Source organism: Macaca mulatta, chromosome 1 (genome assembly GCF_049350105.2).
Source record: "Macaca mulatta isolate MMU2019108-1 chromosome 1, T2T-MMU8v2.0, whole genome shotgun sequence".
Classification (NCBI taxonomy): Eukaryota; Metazoa; Chordata; class Mammalia; order Primates; family Cercopithecidae; genus Macaca; species Macaca mulatta.
Genome location: NC_133406.1, coordinates 143,030,364 through 143,055,482, shown reverse-complemented (window position 1 = coordinate 143,055,482; position 25,119 = coordinate 143,030,364). Strand labels below are relative to the sequence as shown.

General features: G+C 36.7%; 1 protein-coding gene across 5 annotated transcripts in view; it reads right to left on the bottom strand.

Annotated features, from left to right (window-relative positions):
• Nucleotides 1–25,119, bottom strand: part of DPYD (dihydropyrimidine dehydrogenase) — an 860,002-nt gene that overhangs the window by 139,954 nt on the left and 694,929 nt on the right. For 4 of the 5 annotated variants that reach the window (XM_077987630.1, XM_015145562.3, XM_077987644.1 and 1 more), the window contains one exon: nucleotides 22,741–22,883. In XM_077987630.1, coding sequence (XP_077843756.1) covers nucleotides 22,741–22,883 — 143 coding nt within the window. Of the gene's footprint in view, nucleotides 1–13,488; nucleotides 14,649–22,740; nucleotides 22,884–25,119 lie in introns of those variants that run through there. The other variant, XM_077987635.1, reaches the window with a different exon arrangement.

The following is a 25,119-nucleotide window of genomic DNA, read 5'->3' as shown; positions in this document are numbered from 1 at the left end:
GGTGATGTGGAGTAGAATTTTCAGATTGTATGGTACATTTTTGTAACATTATAAGAAACTGCCAAACTGTTTTCCAAAGCAGGTACACCATTTTATATTCCAACAAGTAATGCATGAGGATTCCAGTTTCTCCACATTCTCATTGTCATTAATTATTGTCTATATTTTGATACTAGCCCTTTTAGTGGGCAGAAATGTCAACATAGTATATTGGTTAAAATAACAGATTCTGGGCCAAACTGTGTAAATTCATATCACAACTTGCCATCCTGTAACTTAACATTCCTATCTGTAGAATGAGGACAGTAATAACACCTGCCTTAGCCTGTTTGAACTGCTATAACAAAAATGCCATAGACTGGGTAGCTTCAATAACAAACATTAATTTCTCACAGTTTTGGAGGCTAGGAAGACCAAGATCAAGGTGTCTGCTGAAGACTTGCTTCTGGGTTAATAGATAGGCATCTTTTTGCTGTCTTCAAGTGGGAGAAAGGATTAGGCTCTCTGGAGTTTCTTGAATAAAAGTAAGGGCACCACCCTCTGACCTATCAAACCTTTGACTTATCAAAGGTCTACCTCTTAATACTACCAGATTGGGGTATTATTCCAACATATACATTTTGAGGGGACACAAACATTCAATCTATAACAGTAATTATCTCACAGGATTACTGGAGGTATAAATAAATTATTATAACTTTTAGCTTACAAAAGGTGTGTCTCATAGTAAATTTTATATAAAAGTTAACCATAATAATTTTTTTATTATCATAATTTGCAAAGTTACAGCATACTTAACCTGTGTGGATTATAGTTAGGCTTTGGGACACTGTTTATGCCCTCTTAATGATCGGCTCCTTATATGATGTCAGCTTAAAATAGTTAAGATAGTTATCACAACATCCAGACACTAGAATATTAGGTACTGTGAAAATCAAACCACAGATTTTAAATGACAATTAGAATGGTTAAAACTTCTAAATTGCCAGATTGACCTGCCAGACTACTTCAGTCAAATATGGGACTTTGAATGAATGATTGAACCAGTGATTTAGTTTACTCATAAAATGTACCTGTCCATGGGGACAAAAAAGGAAACTGCTGTAGGTAAGCTGTTTTCCTTTACAAAATTGTCAATTGTTTGACCATAAGGACCTTCATCTTGTTTTCTTTACCCCATTTATTTGTTTCCTTGTCTTCTTTCTCCTTCGCTTGACTACATGGATGATTAATGGATCACTGCTGCTTTGACCAAGGAATAAATGGAGAAAGAGCAAAAGGATGATATTCCCCCTCTCCAGTTACTAAAATGTCCATTTTAGACACTTTTCTAGAAAGGCATATGTCCCATCTGCTTGTCAAATCCCTTTCTGATTAATAGCTTTAGATGTTTTGCATGCATGCTTGCCAGTTTTTAAAGCACATTACTAAAAGCATTTCAGAGCATTTCCCCAGGGTTTCCAGCAACAAGTAGGGATCAATTCTCCATGCTTAGGTCACTGCTGTACTAATTTCTCCAGGTTCCAGCAAGTCTTGGGGGTACCAAAAGAATTCCCTAACAGCAGCCAAATTTTACTGAGATCACCCAACTTAGCTTTCTGTATCGCATCCTGGGAGTGACTTGATTTAGGTTACGATATAGTAAAACTATTATAAAATTGCACACTATTTTCACTCACCTGTGTACCACTCATAGTCATATGAATATGACATTCAACTATTTATGGACTGTCAAGGTTTTCTCCATTTCTGAAAGTCTCTGTTACTATGAAAATAGCATGGATAGATTCTATCTAGTTTTAAAAAGAAGTAGACCAATGAATAAAAGATATATGAAGGCACATTCTGTCACTATGAATATTCAACCACGTTGGATAATCGCAAGTGTAGAAGAGAGTAATATAGTGGATTAAGTGTCATACTATGCCAAACCACAGGGTGTTGGAGAAGCTCTCACTAGATGATAAAATCCAGAAGGATTGGGAAGTGGACTCTTCAGAAGGAAGAACTTCAACCAATGCATGACAGAAGGCAGAAGGGGATAGAAGATATATTTCCTCTCCATTTTTTCCTGTGATGGATTACCCCAAGGCAGTGCTTTCTAGCTCGTCTATCAGGAGTTGTCCCATGTGGCCAGTTGGCTGTCTGTGTCTCATTGCAGTTGTGAAGCGGTGGCTAACTCAGTAATGCATTACCTTGTATTCAGGTCTCATCTTTCTCTGTCTCATTTCCATTTTCTTTTACTCTTGCTACCCTAGAATTTTATCTCCCAATGAAACATTAACACTTGACCCTTTCCTTGGGTTCTGTTTTCTACCACCCTGAGCTAAGATACATACTAGTCAAAAGCTAGAATAGAAGGCTGTACATTTTATTTTAAAACTTGGCATAAATGCATAAAACTACTAGCAGACTGGATGATGATGATGGCTGATGATAATTAATATCATGCATCTGTGGCATACATACTTTCTTCCAGATACTGTATGAGGTGTTTGCATAGGGTTGTGAATCCTCACAACCATACTATGAGGTAGGTAGTATTATTATCTCCACCTTACAGATAACAGAATTGAAGTATAAAATGTTCATACATCTAGTAAGCCCAGGGTCATCTAGCTAATGAGCAACAGAGCTGGGATTTCAACCCAAACGATCTGATGCTTTTTCATTTGGGTTGAAGCATTCATGAATAAAGTGGAGTTCTCAGCGACCTCCTGTTCTTATGTGGTGATTCTGAGACTGATATTACTACCTGCCCAGTAGCTTCTGGAAGAGGTCATCTGAGTCCTTGCCATATTACTTATGATTACAATAAGGTCTCTAGAGAGCTGAAGTCCACTTTCTTTCAAGAATGTGTGGTTGTTGAGGCATCTGATTCTCTACCTCCCAGGCTACTGAGATTGTATGTTCAAAAGGAGGCAATGAAAAAAAAAACACACACTTAGTTGAACAAAAATCTCTCATACCTTTCCCTGTAGAGGAGGTTTATGAAAGGTCTACGTTATTTAACATTTAATTGAGGGCACTTGTAGTTTCATCCTTGAATCACTTTTACCCACTATCACACAGTGCATACCACATTCTTCCTGCACACAAACAGGCACGCCCATGCTTAGGCCCAGGACACTCATCATGTGACTGGCACTAAAATACAAACATTCCCATTCTGTGTGGTATAAGATACTGGTGACTGAAAGTGACTATACATGCTTTTTGCCTTTCTGTTGCTCTATTTAAAATAATCACTACAGACTCTCTTTCAACAAAAGGTCATTTGTGTCAATGGACAGAACAGAGGATCAGATCACCTGTGGTAATTGCAAATTAATGCTCTCCTGGTAATGCATTAACTACACACTATTGATCTACAATTGAATCATAGAGGCTACTGATAAGTGATTTTTAGTTTCCTGCTTTTTTGTGTGTGCTTTTATTGCTTTTTCCATAATGCATTTTTCTTTCAATTGGAATTTCCTCTAATTGTCTCCATTTTTAATTTCCCACAGTGAGATGACTTCTAACTTGTAATTAGAATCTGTAAAAATTCATGTCTCTGTCTCAAAAGCCTTTCAGAAATCTACTGAACTGTAACTTTGATGCCATAAACCACATATATGATGCACAGATACATAGTTTTAGAAAGTCAAGCTTTTGAATGATTTTTTTATTAATACTCAGATAAAACAGAAATCCATTTGGTCCTCTATACAAACTAGCAATTTGTTAAGCAGTCTGCAGTAAAACATTCAAAAGTTTCCCCTAAAAGCATTTTACTTGGAGAACATTGATGACGTGTTTTTCTTTCCAAGAGCAAACTTTTAAAATATGAGTAAACAGTTTATTTCAGAGATAATTTTTTTAAAAAGTGTATGAGAGAAGTGGGGCACAGTGGCTCATGCCTGTAATCCCAGTACTTTGGAAGGCCGAGACAGGCAAATTAAGGTCAGGAGCTCGAGAACAGCCTGACCAACATGGTGAAACCCATATCTATTAAAAATAACAAAAATTATAGCCGGGTATGGTGGCGGGCACCTGTAGTCCCAGCTACTCAGGAGGCTGAGGCAGGATAATTGTTTGAACCTGGAAGGCAGAGGTCGCAGTGAGCTGAGATGGCACCACTGCACTCCAGCCTGGGTGACAAAGCAACACTTGTCTCAAAAAAAAAAAAGTGTTTGAGAAGAGGATGCAAATTTCCAGTTGAGTAAATATTTATACACATCTTCACAGCATACTTTTGACAATGTTAACTTTTCTCATGTTTATGTCAAAACCTTAATTGAGGGCCTGGCGCAGTGGCTCATGCCTGTAATCCCAGCACTTTGGGAGGCTGAGGTGAGCTGATCACCTGAGGTCAGGAGTTCGAGACCAGCCTGACCAAGATGGTGAAACTCCATCTCTATTAAAAACTTAAAAATTAGCTGGGCATGGTGGTGGGTGCCTGTAATCCCAGGTACTTGGGAGGCTGAGGCAGGAGAATTGCTTGAACCTGGGAGGCGGGGGTTGCAGTGAGCCGAGATTGCACCACTGCACTCCAGCCTGGGCAACACAGCAAGATTCTGTCTCAAAAAACAAACAAACAAACAAAAACAAAAAACACCTTAGTTGATAATAATTATTCTATCTGGTGGGAATAAACCCAAGTTTGTATTTCAGTGTTGTACTTGATCACACTCCCTCGTCTAGACAGAGGTCATTCAGCCTAAATCTTGTTTCTGAACTGTGATCTAGAAATCACCTAAAATGGAGAGAGAGTCTGACAGTAATTTCCTTCACTACTATTTGTAAACTTTAAGCTTATCATTGTTTTTCTATATTTCTAAATAAGAGACATAGTTGTGATTTCTAATAAACGTATTTACAAAAGTGTTTTCAGGCCTGTAAGAACTCTGATATTTTACTGTAATATCTTTTACAATCATTATTTGCAGCTAGTCACAATTAAATATCACCAAAATAAATGTGTGCCCAAATTGTTTGCTTATTTTTTATTCCTCAGTAAATCATGATTATCTGTACCAAAAAAAAAAAAAAAAAAAAGTAATAAATGTCATCTGCATGGCTAGAATTACCTAAGTCTGATACTCTTTCTTTTATCATTTTATAACTAGAAACAGATACAATTAGAGTTGATATTCATTTTACAAGCAGTCTTAGGGTTGGACCAGAGTGCTGAAGGCTCCCTGATGTGCCAATCATTGTTGGATAATGAAAAGTGGGGAAGCACCAGGGTGGTTGGAGCAAGAGGGAGATACTCGGAGGACTGAGACTCTATATTAAATATCATTTCTGTCTTATTACAATTCAATGAGATAGGTAGTATAACTTCCATTTTATAGATAAATAAACCAAGGTTTACAGAGGTTAAATAATGAGCCCAAATTTATCCGCTAGTAAATGGTGAAAAAAGTATTATAAAACTTCAAAGCTCCTTCTCTTAACTACCATACTATACATGACAGTAGAACCACATCTGTATACATAATGATAGCACATAAATACTGTAAAGAATCTTCAAGCTTAGGATGAACTGAGATTTTTCAAAAATGTTAAAACTAACAACAGGGTTTCTTAATAGGTACAACATACATTAAAAGACTAGACTTCACTATGAAATAAATCCATGTAACAAAACTTTACTTGTAATCCTTAAATTTACACAAATATAAAAGTGAATGCATTAAGAATGAGGAAACTGAACATACTGATTTATGAAGAAAAAACAAAAAATGACCAAAAATACACTTGGTATTAGGTATATAGAGGTATAAGGTAGAACAATTCAGCTTTAATTGTATCTCACTAATGAAAGCTACCCCACTCGCCTTTATACAGAGGTTCTCAGAGCGTGGTTACATTTTTGGTCTAGAGCTGGAGTCATTCTCCAGTCTAGCTACTGTCTCACATTGTCTTCCTCCCTCTTCCTCTTTTCTGTTCTGCTTCAGCCTTTAAACATCCTAGATCAAACCCAAAAAGCCAATAAATAAATCCTCAAATTTTCTAATCTTGGAAGGTGGTTAGGAATGGGAACTTTTCAAATCTACTCCATAAACAATAAACTCAGAATAAATCAGAAGTACTCCAACACAAGGAAAAAAGGAAAAGAAGAATAAAATAATGATATGCCAAATCGAAAGTGACGAGTGGACTTTCTGAGAAGAAGATAACATCAGAGGGTCTAGTTTGTTGTGAACACATTGAAAAGATGGTGACCAAACATGAGACTAACTGTAAACAGGCCTATATAAACACGAGTGTAGGTGTTAGGAGGATAAGAGATTTTAAAGTTTGGTTTGTTAGTACTGCAAAGAGAAACTGCCTTTTGAAAAGGCAAAGGTGCATAAAAAAATTAAAGGTACCAGTCTGAAAATAGCCCAGAAAAGTCTAAATTTGTTTTGAACCATTTAGAGGAAAGATAGTAATCATCAGGTAGAGAGAGAAGTCCCTTAAAAAGGAGAGTGGCCATAACCCATGAGCTTCATTTTTATAATAAGCTTATAATTCAGTGTCATTTAGAAAATGCAATGAAGAAAAGTTATAAAGAATTGGGACAGCACACACAAAGAAAAACAGTGGAGTACAAAACTGAATGTCGTGATTGGAAACTCTTAGGGAGGTAGATGCTTATGAGGGACCAACTGTGAAATGTATTTTTGTGGCCTGTATTTTCATTTTTTGTTGCAAGAGAAATACTTACAGTGGCACAATCTATTCTCATCTGAATCCTTGGGAAAAATTTTAAATATATTAAGCACATGATAGAACTAAATGATTCTGGAAAGGGATCTGTGTAAGTCTGAGTTTTGGATTAATATTTAATAATGTTTTCCCTTGTATAGAAAGTTAATGATGATGTCCTACCATTAACAGAACATGTGCTTTAGAGACATGTTTCCTCTACAAGTGATGAATTTGAGTTGATAAAGGCACACTTTTGGGGCCTGTCACCCTTGAGAGTAGTAAAACATATTCATAAGCAGCTAACCAAGGGTGAAGGAGGCAATGAGTAGCCCTAGACAAGAGGAGAATTAAAATTTTGGAGGATAAAAACCATTAATTAAAAATGAACACGATGCCCTGGAAGTACAAAGTAGAAAGGGTCCACTGAGCATTCGCTCTGGGATCTGAGGAAAGTGACGGCGGGTGTGCTGTTGGCTTGTGAAAATGTAAAGACCTTGCCACTCTTTGGCGACACGTCACTCTCCAAGTGCAGAATAACATCTAAAATCATTATCATGACCTGAAGTACTCCACAAGATTCACCTCTGCCCATGTCTTTCACTTCATCTCCTATCATTCTCACCTCTGCTCAGTATGTCTTGCCATGCCTGAAATAGGCCATATTTGCTCACACCCTTGTATAACTACACCTTGATATTTATGCTGTTGCTCTTTCTCTGGCCAGGGGGACACTCTTCTCTCAGTTCTCTGAATGGCTCAATTATTTTATCATTGCTATGGTTTGAATGTCCCCTCCAAAATTCATGTTCAAACTCAATCTCCAATGTGGCAATATTGAGAGGTGGGGTCTTGGAGAGATGACTGGATCATGACAGCTCTGCCCTCATGAATGGATTATTCCATTCATAGATTAATGTACCATCATAGGAGTGGGATTCATGGCTTTATAAGAAGGGAAAGACAGACCTGAGCTAGCACATTAGCAAGCACAGGTCCCTCATCACGTGATGCCCTGCCCCACCTCGGGACTCTCCAGAGAGTCTCTGCCAGCAAGAAACTCACACCAGATGCAGCCCCTTGACCTTGGACTTCTCAGCATCCACAACTGTAAGAAATAAATTCCCTTTTTAAAAAACTTGCCCAGTTTTGAGTACTGTATTATAAGTAACAGAAAATGGACGAAGACATCAATCCTTTGAGGGAGCTTCTAGCACGCAAGCTTCCTAAGGGCAGGTCTCAGATGTCTGAGAACATCCTTGTATCCTTGATGCTTGAGCCCTGCCTGGGATAGAGTAGGGCTCATTAGGTGATAAAGATGTCATTTTATGATAGTTCATTGAGGACATTATTTTCCTTTTGCTAGATACCACATTTCAAATGTTTAACTAAGATAAACTTTTTAAAGGAAGCTACACTGTTTATCTTACTGTCAATTAAATTCCTCAATGGTTTTTCCACAAAATCTTCTCTTTGCCATGGTTGTCTCTACTTCAGATGTATAGTTAAGTCTTTGTACCCAAGAATAGGACCTTACTTTTGTCAATAATTAACTGTATCTTCTCATATTAGATCAATCACACATACATCTCCTGATTTTTCTGAATCTACTTTGCTCTTTATTCCAATTTTACTCTTTATTCCAAATGTACTCCAAATTTCATGTTATTCAAAAATATGATCAAATAGATTTCTCTGCTTCCCCCAAGCAGAGCCCACTAGCCCCAGAGTAGTCAGTCTTCTAGAAATCTCAGCACCTGGAAAGAATGATCAGAATTCAAAATAATTTTGGAAACTGAAGAAGTCAGGCATAAACTACTTAATAAAGACAAAAGCAAATATCTCATTTAAAAATTATATGATTGGGTATAAACAAACTACTCACAGAGAGAGCTCAAGAACTGAGAATGAATCAGCGATTAATAAGTAAAAGAGCAAGCTTTCACATGTTTTTAATGTTGAATTCCTCTTTCATTTTGCTAGCACATTTCTTGAGTATAGTACAGGAAGGGTGGGGGATGTAGAGACAAATTATAGAATAGAAATCAGGTAACATGGTTTCTAGTCCTACTGGAAAGTCAACTGATAAACTCAAGGAAATTACAAACTGTGAATATGCAAATCTATAAATGGGGTTAAAAATACTTATTGATATACCCATAGCTTTGTAAGAATTAAATAAATTAACATATGGAAAAGGCTTTTTTGAAAAAATAGAAGATAATATTCATTAGATCATTAATACCCTTTATAATACATTTTGCTATGGTCTAAGAGCTCTCTAAATTCCCTATGCAGTCTAGGATTTCTAGATGTCTAACTTAGTACCAGAGTCTGTAAAACATTGACGAAATTTTAAAACAAATATCAAATCATATACATCAAAATTAAGTGGCCTTTTCAAAATAATCACCTGGGAAGATGTTGGCACTGCTCAGAACAATTTTGGAACATTTCCCTGTAATCTAGTAATTAAAATCAATTTATGAACTAACAGAAAAAAAAAGACTCATGACTTTGGTTACCTAATTCACTGAACAACCAGCTTTGATCATTCATCTTGGCTCTCTTTAGCTTTTTAAAATGGGAAATGAAATCCATTCCCAAGGTATAAAAAGTAGTTACCACATTACCTCCCCAAATAACTATTTTTAATAGTCATTTGGATGAACAAGTTAAGCCACGGTTATTAAAAAATCAGATACTTGTCCAATCACAACTAGTTTCAAGTGACACTGATAAACCAGAAATAAAGGAAAGGAACAAAGATATTCAATGTTTAGAAAATAATATGTGAAATAAGAATATCTAAACAACTGAGATTTTCTTTTAAAATGAAGAATAAAAATAGTAGTTTAAGACTTTGGTCAAGCATATGAAGACTCTTTGAAAAAGAAGTCAGACCGTTATTTAGCCACATCTCTACATGCAAATTCAAATAGGAACGGACAATATAAAGGATTTGTCAGGGACAATAAAAAATTTAGGCAAGCACATTTATATAAGGTCAGGAATTTTCTGTAGCTATATGCCTGCAAACATCTTAGCTAACTCATGATTATTCTCTAACTTGAAATAGTCATTGTGCAATACTATATTTTTTTCTAAAGTAAGACTGTCTTTCAAAAATATTAGCTTGAGTTTCAATTAATTTCTCTTGAATCTAGATATTAATCTTTCTATTAAGTGGAGAACGTGTAGTCACTCAAAGACGTAGTTAAGTTTCCATTTAATTTATTCTCTTTGCTTATAAACAACATTTGTTGCACTGGAATCCAGATGCTTTTTAAAAATGAAAACCTCTTGAAAATAACCTTCCATTAAAGTAATTTAAAATAATGTGATAACTGACACAGCAATTAGAACATCATTGAAAGGATAAACTAAAAGCATTTTTTTCTTATATATTATTGTGAGACTAGTGAGTTTCTATTTTAAAAAATATCTACTTACATATTGTTCTTAAAGTTGTAAGTGAAACATTCATTAAAGCCAGGACACAAGAAATCGCATAATGGAAAGAAAAAATATTTCCCTTTTAACCAGTTACGTGAAATAGTTCTGATGCCATTTCAAATAATTTTGAAAGTTGTCAACTATTTTTACTACCATTTATTGTCCTCTGGCCTGAAATGGAATGATTATGAAATAAAAAATTAGAAGTTATTGAATAAATATTTTCCATGTACCCAATGAAAATCTGTAACATAGGATGCAAAAGTTTTATCACCTAAAGACACCCGTCAGTGAAGGTGAAGCAATGAAGTCTCTGTGCATATTATGACCAAGAGATAATATGGGTAATGCATCCATCTGCACTCATGTGGAAACGGTGTCATCGTGCTGCTTCAATTCCTTCTTTTTCTCTAACTTTAATAAAATAATACATTTCCTGATCACAGTAAAAAATTCCATTTAGCGTGAACTAGCTCTATCAGAGCAGCTTTGATTATTGTTAAAAATTGATTTGGTTATCTGAGTCCAGAGAGCGGCCGTCATGTGATCATGACTTTCCACAGCAAATGCCCACTATGCTTCATCTTTCTGTTATATTTCAGGATTTTCTATTAACTTTAGTGACAAACCCATAGAGAAAAATAGAATTAAACACACACACACACACACACACACACACACACACACACACACACACACACACCCACCCACCCATACAATCTCAATGAAGGCTCAGGTCATAATTGTTTGTGAATTAACTGATGGTTTCCTATAATTTTTGACGTTCTGAATCAAAGTCTTTAAGGTAATGAATTGTAATGGCAATATCATTAAATTAAATTATAGAAACCTATAGTCATTCAGTGAAAAAAGTCACATAGTACTTATATTTCTTATCTATAGAGGAAGGTGAACATTTTATAATGAAACCTATCACTGAAAGCAACTGACTCAGTCTGAGCTTTGGTTGTAATACAAATCCCTAAACAGTTTTCCAACAGAAATTGCAGTTTAGTACTTAAATACTAGAAAGAGGATACAGGACTTGTCGAGAAGATAAGATCTGGGACTAACAATAAAACCAAAACGTAAAAAAGCCAGTGTTAATTTATTAAAGTTCTCCCTTCAAACTGTTCTGAAGGTGAATTACTAGTTATTTATTTATTTTTCTCTTCATGAATAAATAATTGGCAGTCAGAAGCAAACTTCTCTTTTTCAGAGTAGCCCTCAAAAAGATTTCAAGACCTCAAGAGTTTATGAATAGTTTGAGAATATAATTTTACAGGAAGGCTTTTATAAATATCAGTACCTGAAATTTACTGATAATTTTCATCTGTCCTTTTCATATTTCCAATTTGCATATTCTAACTAATGAAAGCCTGTCAAATAAGATTAAAAAGTCAGGGATTTCAAAGACACTGAAGTTCACTTAAATAAATTAGAAGTCAGTTGGGTTGTCTGAAGAACTTATAAGAGCAGTTACCCAGTAATGCAAGCCTGTAATCGGTTTTCAATCTCATTTCTAGGCCACAGTGTTACATCTGGTTCTATTGTAATAGTCATTTTCACTCCGAAGTTGTACTAGGAAAATGATCTGGAGTACCCAGATTACTTTCTAGCTAATTCCTTAGTTTTTATATTCAGCATTCATTGAAACATTTCATCCATTTTACAATTATATAGATTTAAGTGCACCGCATGATGTTTTGTTATACAAATACACAGTCAAATGATCACTACAGTCAAACCAATTAACACATCTCTCATTTCACACAGTAACTTTTCTTTTGGTGGTAAGAGTGTCTAAAATCTGCTCTCTTAGCAAATATCCAGTATATAATACAATATTATTAACTAGATTCCTTATGCTGTGCTTTCAATCTCCAGACTCACTCATCTGACATGACTGCACCTTTGTATCCTTGAACTGCATCTCTTTGTAACCTTCCTACTTCATGCCACCACATATGATAACCACAGTTCTGCTCTCTAAGTATTAAACTTTTTTTTTTTAGATTCCACATATAAGAGAGATCATACAACATTTTCCTTTCTGTGTTTGGCTTATTTCATTTGGTATAGTATTCTCCAGTTTCATTTATTTTGACACAAATGGCAGGATCTTCTATTTGACAGCTGAACAAAACTCCATTGTGTATGTATACTACAATTTCTTTATCCATTCATCTACTGATAGACACTTTAGATTGCTTCCATACCTTGGCTATTGTGAATAATACTGCAAAGAATATGGGAGTACAGATATATGTGTATATATATACACACACACACACACACACACACACACAGTGCTGATTTCATTTCCTTTGGGGATTTACCCAGAAGAGGGATCACTAGGTCACATCGTAGTTCTATTTTTAATTTTTTGAGGAACCTCCATATTGTTTTCCATAATGGCTGAACCAATTTACATTTCCCCCAACAATGAACAAAAGTTGCCCTTTCTTTATACCCTCATCAACACTTGTTATCTTTTATCTTGTTTGATAATAGTTATTCTAACAGGTGTAATTGTAGTTTTGATTTGCATTTTCCTGAAGATCAGTGATGTTAAGCATCTATTCAAATATCTGTGCCATTTATGTCTCCTTTGGTTCATTATTTACTCAGGTTGTTTACTCAAATATATTTACTCAAGTTCTTTACTCAAAGAATATTAACGTCTACACTCAGGAAACATAACTCTCATTCATTTTTCTATGATTTCACATTTTTTTCTTCAAAGATCCTGAGTAAAGCATTTTAAAATCATGTTATTTGTTTTTTTTTTGCTTTTGAATCGTGAGAGCTCCTTATCTATTTTAAATATTAACCCCTTAAAAGATATATGGCTTGAAAATATTTTCCCAAATCCATAGGAAGTCTTTTCATCTTATTGATTGTTTCCTTTTTTGTACAGAAGTTTTCAGTTTGATGTAGTCCTACTTGTTTATTTTTGCTTTTGTTGCAAGTCCTTTTGTGTCCTATTCAAAAAATCATAGCCAAGGCCAATGTCTAGGAGCTTTTCCCCTGTATCTTCTTTAGGAGTTTTATGATTTCAGGTCTTATGTTTAAGTCTTTAATTCATTTTGTGTTTGAGTTTCAGTTGAGCCCAGTATTACGCTGAAGCCAAACCCAGAAAAGGGTACTACAGGAAAAAAAAAGTATAGGCGGTATCTCTGATAAACATGGGTGCAAAAATCTCCACTGAAATAATACTGAACTGGATTCAACAGCACATTAAAAGAATCATTCACCATGATCAAGTGACAGTCATCTTAGGGATGCGAGAACGATACAATCTATGCAAACCAACAAATACGATAACACCACATTAACAGAATGAAGCACAAAAACCATATGATACTTTTAATAGATGCAGAAAAAGGATCGGACACAATTGAACATCCTTTCTTAATAAAAACTCTCAAAAAACTAGATATACAGGGAATGTATCTCAGCACACTAAAGGCCATATATCACAAGCATGCAATGCAGCTAACATCATACTCAATAGTGAAAAGTTGCTTTTCTTCTAATACCAAGAACAAGACAAGGATGCCTACTCTCCTCATTTTTACTCCACATAGTACTGGAAGTCCCAGCCAGACTAATTAGGAAAAAAAAGAAATAAAAGCATCCAAATCAGAAGAAAAAGTTAAATAATCTCTGTAGATACCATGATATTATATGTAGGAAACTCTAACGTCTCCACCAAAAAGCAAAACAGTCAGAATAAATGTATTCAATAAAGCTGCAGGATACAAAATTCACATGCAAAAATTAGTGGCGTTTCTATAAATTAACAAAAAATTACCCAAAAATGAAATCAAAGAATGAATCTCACTTATAGTAGCATAAAAATAAACACTTAGGGATAAATTTAACCAAGGAGGTGAAAGACCTGTACACTGAAAATTATAAAACATGGATTAAAGAAATTGAAGAAAGCACAAATAAGTGATAAGATATCCCATGTTCAAGAACTGGAAGAATTAATAGTGTTAAAATACCCATACTATCAAAAGCAATCAAAATATTCAATAAAATCTCTACAAACATTCCAATGGTATTTTTCATAAAAATAAAAAAAAATCACTGAAGCATTTTTTAAGGTAAGATGATTGGATTCTTTACCATGGAAATGTTAACATCTTGTCAAAGCACATTACAGAATAAGATCATAGAAATAAACAGTGCCACTGAGAAACGATACATTCTAAGAAAAGCAATAATTGGGCCAGGCATGGTGGCTTATGCCTGTAATCCCAACCCTTTGGGAGGTCGAGCGGGTGGATCACAAGGTCAGGAGATCGACACCACCCTGGCCGACATGGCGAAACCCCATCTCTACTAAAAATACAAAAATTAGCTGGGTGTGGCGGCACGCGCCTGTAATCCCAGCTGTACTCGGGAGGCTGAGGCAGGAGAATGGCTTGAACTTGGGACGCCGAGATTGCTGTGAGCCGAGATTGTGCCACTGCACTCCAGCTGGGGACAGATCGAGATTCCATCTTAAAAAAAAAAAAAGAAGAGCAATAATTGCCCAACAAAATGTAATCTGAAACCCTAAAAGACATTTCAGTCTATAAACTGTGAGGTGGACCCTATTTAGCTGAGGTGATTATTATGCATTGCATGCCTATATTAAAATATCTCATGTAACCTATAAATATGTACACTTACTACGTACCCACAAAAATTTTAAAGAGTTTTAAAAAAGTGTATTTCCTTTACTGATCAATTACATTATACTAAAATATATTATGAAATAATTAGCGATAAATGCAACTTGGTTTTCTCAGCACTGCTTAAACGAGTAGTGAAGAAGAACCCAAACAATGGATTTTATAAATAAATTTCAGTGCATTTATAATATGGGATAATATGTGACCACTGAAGGTAGCACTGTATACAGCAGTATGTTGACTTGCAAAATGTATTTTGGTATATCAAGTAAGAATAAGGTTCAGTTTGATTATACATATGAAAATAAATGAAATTAAAAATAAACTGTGAAGTGATACACAGTATTTTGTGAACTTACATTTAATTCCTTAATTAGCAAAAATATAAGCAAGTGATGCTGTAACCTAGGTTTTTTCTTCAATAAAAATTTTCTAGGATTCACAATTATCAATTTTTTTTTTTTTTTTTTTTTTTTTTTTTTTTTTTTTTGAGACGGAGTCTTGCTCTGTCGCCCAGGCTGGAGTGCAGTGGCGCGATCTCGGCTCACTGCAAGCTCCGCCTCCTGGGTTCATGCCATTCTCCTGCCTCAGCCTCTTGGTAGCTGGGACTACAGGCACCCGCCACCACGCCTGGCTAATTTTTTGTAATTTAGTAGAGACGGGGTTTCACCGTGTTAGCCAGGATGGTCTTGATCTCCTGACCTCGTGATCCGCCCACGTCAGTCTCCCAAAGCGTGGGATTACAGACAACCATCAATTTTTAATAAAAATATTACCTTTACAATGAAGTCTGTTTTATCCCACAGCACTTATCATCTTATGGTAAATATCATACGCTTATATTTACCATTTATTGTATATTTTTCTGTCTCTGCTCACAAGAGTGTAAGCCCAATAAGGTAACAGACTTTAGTTGTTTTTTTTTAATTCACAGAAATATTCCAAACTTCTACAATAATGCTAGGTATATAGTAGGGTCTCAATACATATTTATTAAAAAACGAATGCATGAATTATTCTCTGTGATGCATATAAAGCAATAAGGAAGGCGTGCTCTATCACACTTATACAACTTATGAAAAAAATTAGCTTTACATTCTTAAAATGTCATTACTCTTCTTAATGTCAGTCATATGGCTTAATTTACAAACACAGATTCATTTGGAACAGATTTTGAAATTACTAATTTGAGTATAAATCTTTATTTTAGTAGGGAACTCACTTATCCACATAAGATTTTGAAATTACTACTTTGAGTGTAAATCTTAATTTTAGTAGTGCACTCACTTACCTACATAGTCTATATACATGATGGATAGTGTATGAGAAAAACCAGAGTCAAAATATTTATTTATATTGCTATTTCTATACTTATTACAGGACTTCTATTTCTATACTCCAGTGTATCAGCACCATAACCTAGGTATTTAAATAAATTTCATTTGTCTGGTCATATCTGTTATAAAGAATTCATTTTGTTGGTACACACTTCACTTGAGAATAGAAATCATTAGAAAGGTGGATTTAATAAATATTGTAAAACCAGAGAACAGAACTGGGTTGGGCAATGACAGCCAATGAATAGATGATATGAGAGAAATGGGAGGATGACGATCGAGAGGCTAAGGGCTTTGAGCTATATGAAAAATATTCGAACTAACTGCAAGAAAGAATTTGAGGCTGGGCGCGGTGGCTCATGCCTATAATCCCAGCACTTTGGGAGGCCGAGGCGGGCAGATCACAAGGTCAGGAGATCAAGACCATCCTGGCTAACACGGTGAAACCCCGTCTCTACTAAAAATACAAAAACAAACAAACAAACAAACAAAACTAGCCAGGCGTGATGGTGGGCGCTTGTGGTCCCAGCTACTCGGGAGGCTGAGGCAGGAGAATGGTGTGAACCTGGGAGGCGGAGCTTGCAGTGAGCTGAGATTGCGCCACCGCACTCCAGCCTGGGTGACAGTGCCAGACTCTGTCTCAAAACAACCAACCAACCAACCAACAAACAAAAACAAAAACAAAACCCAAAGAATTTGATGGGAAGTTAAAAAAAAATAGACGAATAAAACCAAATACTGACTAGTACCTAAGCCCCAGCAGACATTAAACACTGTGTATTTGGAGTAAGCCCAACTGCAGAGTTATATTAATTTCTGTAATAATATTCAACAGCTTAAAGGTATACTGAATGAAAGGTTAGGTTAACTCAAGATTAGGGAGTGGAATGAAGTGAAATTCAGTTAGAAGGGAAGAAAGATGGAAATACATATTCTCTACCCTCCATTGTACTACTGAACTAAAACAATAAATTCAAATATTTCCCACCTTATGACCATTCTAAGTATATATATCTTAATACTGATTTTAGTTCATATTTTAGCTAATATTGGTTAAAAAACATGTTCTGGCTGAGTTAAAAATCTGACCCAAGCTAATGGCAGAGCTGTTAAATAATCTTTAAATTTCTACAGATTTGATTGCTAGTTCTCCAGGCAATAAATTCTCTTAGGTGTTTTTTAGTTGAAAATGTCTTGATTTCCTCTTCATTTCTGAAGCAAAAGCCTATGTGTGAAACTTTACATTTTTAACAAAATCATTTGGGAACCAATATTTTAATAGCTGGAAAGTCTCTGGGCTATTCCCAGCTAGAGCTAAGAGGTAATGATTTTTTTATACCACGTGAATCCTTTTATCCCCTCTTCACAATTCTGGTAAAAACAGAACAAAACAAAACAAAACAAAACACCCATAACCAAGCACATTCATTTAACCAATTCATTCAACTAAAATTTACTATGTTTCTGCTACACACCAAACAGTCAATATATGGGGTAACCAATGGCTTATGATGGGGCCTGGCATAAAAAGATAAATTTAGGCAAACAGATATCCTCTCTTAGCAGTCTGAGCCATACCCAAAAGAATATAAACCATTCCATTATAAAGACACACGCATACGTATGTTCATTGCAGCACTATTCACAATAGCAAAGACACAGAAGCAACCTAAATGCCCATCAATGATAGACTGGATAAAGAAAATGTGGTACATATACACCATGGAATACTATTCAGCCATAAAAAACAATGAGATTGTGTCATTTGCAGGAGCGAGCTGGAGGCCATTATCCTTAGCAAAGTTATACAGGAACAGACGACCAAATGCTGCATGTTCTCACTTAGAAGTGGAAGCTAAATGATGAGAACACATAGAGGGGAATGACATACTGGGGCCTATCAGAGGGTGAAGGATGGGAGGAGGGAGAGGATCAAGAAAAATAACTAATGGGTACTAGGCTTAATACTTGGGTGATAAAATAATCTCTACAACAAATCGCATGATACAAGTTTACCTGTGTAGCAAACCTGCCCACATACCCCGAACTTTAAATAAAAGTTAAAAAAAAGAAATCCAAGTCAACAGACAGTAAGCTAGTGAGACATGCCACGGAGAAATGAGAGCTAAAAGGCTACAATGTGGAGTGGGTCAAAGGGTCATGACAGCTATGTGAAAGAAGTTCAGAGGAGGCAAGAGTAAGTCATGGAGAGAACAAGAGTGGACAGAATTTAAGTTTCTTCTGAAGAAGAAATAACATGGCCCACAAAAGAGAGTCGGCAAAGGTCTTGCCCCAGAACTGTCCCACTGGTTCTTGCAGTTCCAGTTCCAGGGTCCTTTCATGTACAGAATACAACAGGCTTCATGTGCATAGTCCGTGAGTTTCTGATTTTCCATCTAAGGGGAGCCTAAGTAGAAGCTGACATTTGAATAGTTACCTCACCATTCATTTCTGTGAGGACACATGGTACTCTATTGTAAATTTACATACAAGGCTCTGCATCCTGAGTACACATCCACACGCAGGACATATAATTCTCCTTTAGTTTTCTATGATTTCACATTTCTTCTCTTCACAGAATCTTGACTCTAAGAGGTAAGCTACAGTCTGAACATGTAAGCTTTGAGTGGGCATGGAAGACTTGTGTATTACTAATATTTCCGTCTTACAGATTCTGTGAGGGAAGACAGGCCATGTGTCCAGTTGGAAGAGTATTTGTTTTGTGGCTGTGAAACTCTAGATGGGAATTCTGGCTCCACTGCTAGTCATGTGACTATAGTCTGTTCTCATGCTGCTAAATAAAGACATACCCGAGACTGGGTAATTTATAAAGGAAAGAGGTCTAATTGACTCACAGTTCCACATGGCTGGGGAGGCCCCACAATAGCCTGGAAGACAAACGGGGAGCAAAGTCTCGTCTTACATGGTGGCAGGCAAGAGAGCATGTGCAGGGAAACTCCCCTTTATAAAACCATCAGATCTTATGAGACTTATTCACTATCAGGAAAGCACATGAAAGACCTGCCCCCATGATTCAACTGCCTCCCACCAGGTCCCTCCCACAACATGTGGGGATTATTTCAATTCAAGGTTAGATTTGGGTGGGGACACAGAGCCAAGCCATATCCACCACTTTTATCCACCAATCCTTAGTTGATGTCAATTAAAAAATATAGATTTAAAAATTTCACTCTCAAGTAGGTTGTGGAAATACTGTATGTAGCAGCAGTTACTAGCAGCACGTGGTAGACAGCCAATAATCTTTACTTCCATGCATGACTTGCTCATGGTCACACCTGAGCATGAGCAAGAGTCTCTTCTGAAACCCACTCATAACTCAATTGTATCCTTCAGCCCAAGCATTTCTACATGTTCATGAAAATAAATTCAGGTGATATTCAAGCCTGGATACTCTTATCTTCCAGATTCCTTTTGAAGACACTGCTCCATATTCTTCCTTCCTTCTTGATATCCTAAGGTGCCTTCTTTTATCATTTCCTTTCTTCTGAAAAAGCTTCCTTTAGCCATTCTTTCAGTTAAGGATTCCTGGCAATACATTCTGTTAGTTTTTCTTCAGCTGGGAATGTCTTGATTTCTCGTTCATTTCTGAAGGATACAGGATTTTGAGTTGACAGTTCTTGTTTTAGCATTTGAAAAATGTCCCGCTTCCTTCCAGACTCCATGGCTTGTGATGAGAAATCCACTGTCATTAGAATTGTTTGTCACCAATAAGTAAAGTGTCATCTTTCTCTTGCTGCTGTCGAGGTTTTATCTTTTTCCTCAGTTTTCAGAAATTTGACCATGATGGATTTTGGTATGGATTTCTCTGAAGCTGCCCTCTTTGGAAGTTTACCTTAACTTCTTGAATCTGCAGATTTATGTATTTTGCAAAAATTGGAATATTTTCAGCCATTTTTTTTCCTTTCCTACTTTTTTCACCTCTCCTCTGGGACTCTAAGGACATAAATGTTACATCTTTTGTTATAGTCCCACAGTTCCCTGAGGGCTGTTTTCATTCTTTTCTTCAGTCTTTTTTTTCTCTGTTTTTCATATTGGTCAATTTCTATTGCTCCGTCTTCTAGTTCCCTGATTCCTGATTCTTTCTTTCTTTTTTTTTGAGACAGAGTCTCGCTCTGTCGCCCAGGCTGGAGTGCAGTGGCCGGATCTCAGCTCACTGCAAGCTCCGCTTCCCGGGTTCACGCCATTCTCCTGCCTCAGCCTCCCGAGTAGCTGGGACTATAGGTGCCCGTCACCACGCCCGGCTAATTTTTTTTTAGTAGAGACAGGGTTTCACCGTGTTAGCCAGGATGGTCTCCATCTCCTGACCTCGTAATCCGCCCGCCTCGGCCTCCCAAAGTGCTGGGATTACAGGTGTGAGCCACCGCGCCCGGCCCCCTGATTCTTTCTTATGTTCTCTCATTTTACTATTGAACACATCAATTGAGTTTTGTATTTAAGTGACTGCAGTTTTAAGTCCAAAATTTCCATCTTTATATCTTCTACTACTTTGATGAGACTTTCTGTTGTTTCATTTGTTTCAGTCACACTTGTAGTTGCTTAATGCAATTTTATAATGGAGGCTTTAAGATTTCTGCCAGATAATTATAGTATCTCTGTTATGTTAATGTGGGCATCTATCAATTCTTTTTTAAGATCCAGCTTGAGGTTTTCCTGGGTCTTGGTATGATGAATAATTTTTAATTGAAATCTTGACAATTTTGGTATAATATTAAGAGACTCTTGATCTTACCTAAACTTTCTGCTTCTGGTAGCCTTCCTTGGTGTCAGTCTGGCAGGGGAAGTGGAGAACGCCACCTCCTTAATGCCAGACAGAAGCCCAGGTATCTTACTTGGCTTTCTTGGACACCCGAGGGGCATGGCTTCTGGTTACTGCTGGAAGGAGGTGAGAATTCTGGCTCTCCAGCAAGCCTGCACTGATACACCCCTGGCTGAGAGGTGCAGGCATGCCTTGTTGCTGCTCCCTAGTTGGCCTTCACTGACACCGTAAGAAGGAGGAAAGGAGAGTGGCCTTATTACCACATGGTGATGATGAAGGTCCCCAGTCTCTACTAGACCTCCTCTACTACTACTGCAGAAGGGAGGAGGAGGGACACCTCATTACTCTCAGGTGAGGGTAGAAGTCCAGGCTTCTGACATGGGATGGGGGTGACGGCTCATTTTTTCCCCAGTGGGGATGTGAGACTGCTTGGCAAGGGTGGACATCTAAGATCCCTACTTGTCCTTTGCTTGCATGGATGGGTGTAGGGATGGAATATTTATCTGTGGTGTTGGGTGAAGTAGAGGATTTATGTCTAAAAGTTTTCTCTCTTGCTAGGCTGCCCCTTTCCTGGCTCTTTGGTTAGAGAAAGCAGGCTTTTTGTCTGTGCCTCTTGTTGTTTCTGGGTTGTTGGGCTTCTTTGGCTCTAAGTGTGAGATATGTGATGAAAAAAATCCCAGGTAACCCACCACTGTGTTGTTTCTTGGGTCTTGAGATCCCTAGCCAATCTGCCTTCTCTCCACCTTTCAGTCTTCTTATATGAGTTTTATATATAAGGGTCTTTAGTTGTATAGTGTGAGAGGCATAGAGAAAAGTAAATCTATTCCATCTTATTGGAAGCAAAAGTCTGCCTCCGTTAGCTTTCTAATACATAGTATTTCCACCTTAGATTGTAGGTATTTCATAGGACAATGTTAATTCTGATTGTCAAATTAGCAACATGAACTCTACACTCGACCCTTTTGCCAGAGAATATGTGATGCTAAACTTTCTGCTTTCCAATTACCATCAATGCTAAGTAGTGAGAAGTCATTATTAATGGAGTATTACCAGAGAGTTCACAGTCTAGTCATATAAAAAGTTTTATCCGTAGGTCAATTCAGGCTACAAAACCTGAATGAGAAATTCTTATGCTAAAATGTGCTGATAGTACTAAGCCCATGTTGAGCAACATTATTTTTAAAAAGTATATGAATAATTTTTAAAGTCTAATTTTCATTATTTTAGGGGTGTTATTAAGAGTACAATTCACTACATCTCACAGCATCCCTTTAAAAGGACAAGGGAAGAAATTCCCTCAGTTTTGTACTACAAGAAGCTGAACAACCAATTTATTTTAAAATTTTAAAAGTTATAAAGCCAATAATTTCCTTCTTTGGCAATGGTTCCTGGATCCTTCAGGAACCTTAGGATCAAATTTGGTAATGACATAGATTTTCATACCCTTGATTTCATTTTGTTTTTCAATTGAGATTTTACTTTTACCCAGATTTCCTCATGTGTTGTTTTTCCAGTAGGACAGTATGCATTTGGGTACCTGATCTCATTTATTTCAGAAACACATGGGTGAATAAATACATTAGAAAAACACAGTGGGTTCATAACCCCTCAAAGGACAGGAAACAAACCTCAGGTCTCTTCTTAACTCATCAGAGGAACTTAATACATGCTGCCATTTTGATCCCAAATGTCCTCCTTTTCAAGAGGCCCAAAAAAGAATATATATATATATTTTTGTCACATAACTTACATTGTATTTGTGAGATGGAGACTTTTAAAAGGGACAGACAAACACAGTGATTACCTGGAGGACTGAAGCACCACTATGGAGAAACTGAAGACCACTTTCAGCAGAGTCAATTCCACCAGTAGCCAAAATGGGAAATCCAGGCAGAGCACGAGCAATGGAGGTCACAGCTCTCAAAGCAATAGGTCTGATTGCTGTCCCTACACAAAGTCAGAATAATCAATGGTTAGCACACTGACCACTTGAGTATACTGTCTTATATTACCTCTATTACTATCATGTGATGACGGTGTCATACCGGACAAATTTCAAATTACTTTATCTCTGTTTAAGATGTGTACATATGTAGTGTATAAAAGCTATGTTTTAAGGCATGTTAATTTGTCAATGGATTTTTTTTAATTTTAAGGACTTTGATACTAATATTGAATTTAGATATGTTATACAAGTAGGTGTAGCAAACACAGAATTCTCTATGCACACATATTATATGCATATTACATTTTGATATACAGTAATGTGTAAAAGACTGCATAGAACATTTGAGCATCGGTGGCTCACGCCTGTAATCCCAGCACTCTGGGAGGCCAAGGTGGGTGGATCACCTGAGGACAGGAGTTTGAGACTAGCCTGGACAACATGGCGAAATCCCATCACTACTAAAAATACAAAAACAAAAATTAGCCAGGCGTGGTGGCAGGCACCTGTAATCCCAGCTAGTTGGGAGGCTGAGGCAGGAGAACTGCTTGAATCCAGGAGGCAGAGGTTGCAGTGAGCCGAGATCACACCACTGCACTCCAGCCTGGGTGACAGAGTGAGATTCTGTCTCAAAAACAAACAAAAAACAACAAGGAACAGCAGATTTTGAAAAGAAAAACAATCACATATAGTGCATCAGTAGACATACAGCTATGTTATGTTTCTGCAGAGTACTAAGCAGCTGTTGTGAACATAGACTCTGTTAAAAAAGGCAAGATGCCGATGAACTTACAGATTCCATGTTGCTTTTTATATGTACTTCCCACAATTTGAAAAAAAATTGGGAGTCTAATTCAATTTTTCACATATTAGAAAGTTTTAATCAAGTTAAAGAGAATTTACTAGAATCCAGTAGAGTGTTTGCATTTAGTTAAATATTTAATTAGCCAGACATTACCAGTATATTATTCCCTAATAGTAATAAAAATTATATAGGTGGAAAGAATACTTTGGGGCTATTTTTTAAATGAATATATTGTACTAAAGCTACTTTGAATTATCAAATGTTAAACATCCCAGAGTACATTGATGCTTTCATAATAAATGAATATAATTTGATATTCCTGGTGTTCCCTTATAAGTCAGGGGTCCTTTAAGCATTTTCTGAACTAAAGACAGTTCAATTTATGCAAGAATATGACATTGCCTTAAACCAGGGCTCCACAAACACCATAACCAAACAACTGGTTCAGCCTCATGTGGTGAGTTCTTTGTCATCACCTCCGCCACCACTAGTCACCAGCAATATCAATATGTATTTACTGGAGTGCTTACTCTGAGGTAGCACACACAGCTTTCCTTTAAAAACTGGCCAGAACTTAAAATTAAATTAAATTTAAAAAATAAAATAAAATAATTAAATAAGAAAAGAAACAAAAAGTTAAAAAAGCAGGCTTTCAATCTGAAAGGGCTAGATACCATATGATTCCAACGATATGACATTCTGGAAAAGAAAAACTGTGGAGCCAGTGAAAATATCAGTGGTTGTAAGGAGTGAATGGGAGGGATAAATAGGCAGAGCAAAGAGGATTTTTAGGACAGTGAAAATCTGTATATACTATAATGGTAGATGCATGTTGTTATACATTTACACACACAAAAAACCCACTTAGAGAATGTATCTGTTACACTCGTAGAATGCACAACACCAAATGTGAAACCTATTGTAAAGTTTGGACTTTGGGTGGTTAGGCTGTATGTGTCAATGCAAGTTCATCGATTATAACAAATGTATCACTCTAGTGGGGAATGTTGATAATGAAGGAGGACATGCATGTGTTGGAGCGGTGTATATACTGAATATCTGTGTACCTTATTCTCAATTTTGCTGTGAACCTAAACTGCTCTAAAAAATAAAGTCTAAAAAAGAGCCTGGGAGTGGTCGCTCACACCTGTAATCCTAGCACTCTGGGAGGCCGAGACAGATGGATCACCTGAGATCAGGAGTTTGAGACCAGCCTGGCCAAGATGGTGAAGTCCCATCTCTACTAAAAAATACAAAAATTATCTGGACGTGGTGGCACGCACCTGTAATCCTAGCTACCTGGGAGGCTGAGGCAGGAGAATCGCTGGAACCCGGGAGGCAAAGGCTGCAGTGAGCTGAGATCGCGCCACTGCACTCCAGCCTGGGAAACAAGAGCAAGATTCCGTCTCAAAAAAATAAAAATAAAATAAAAT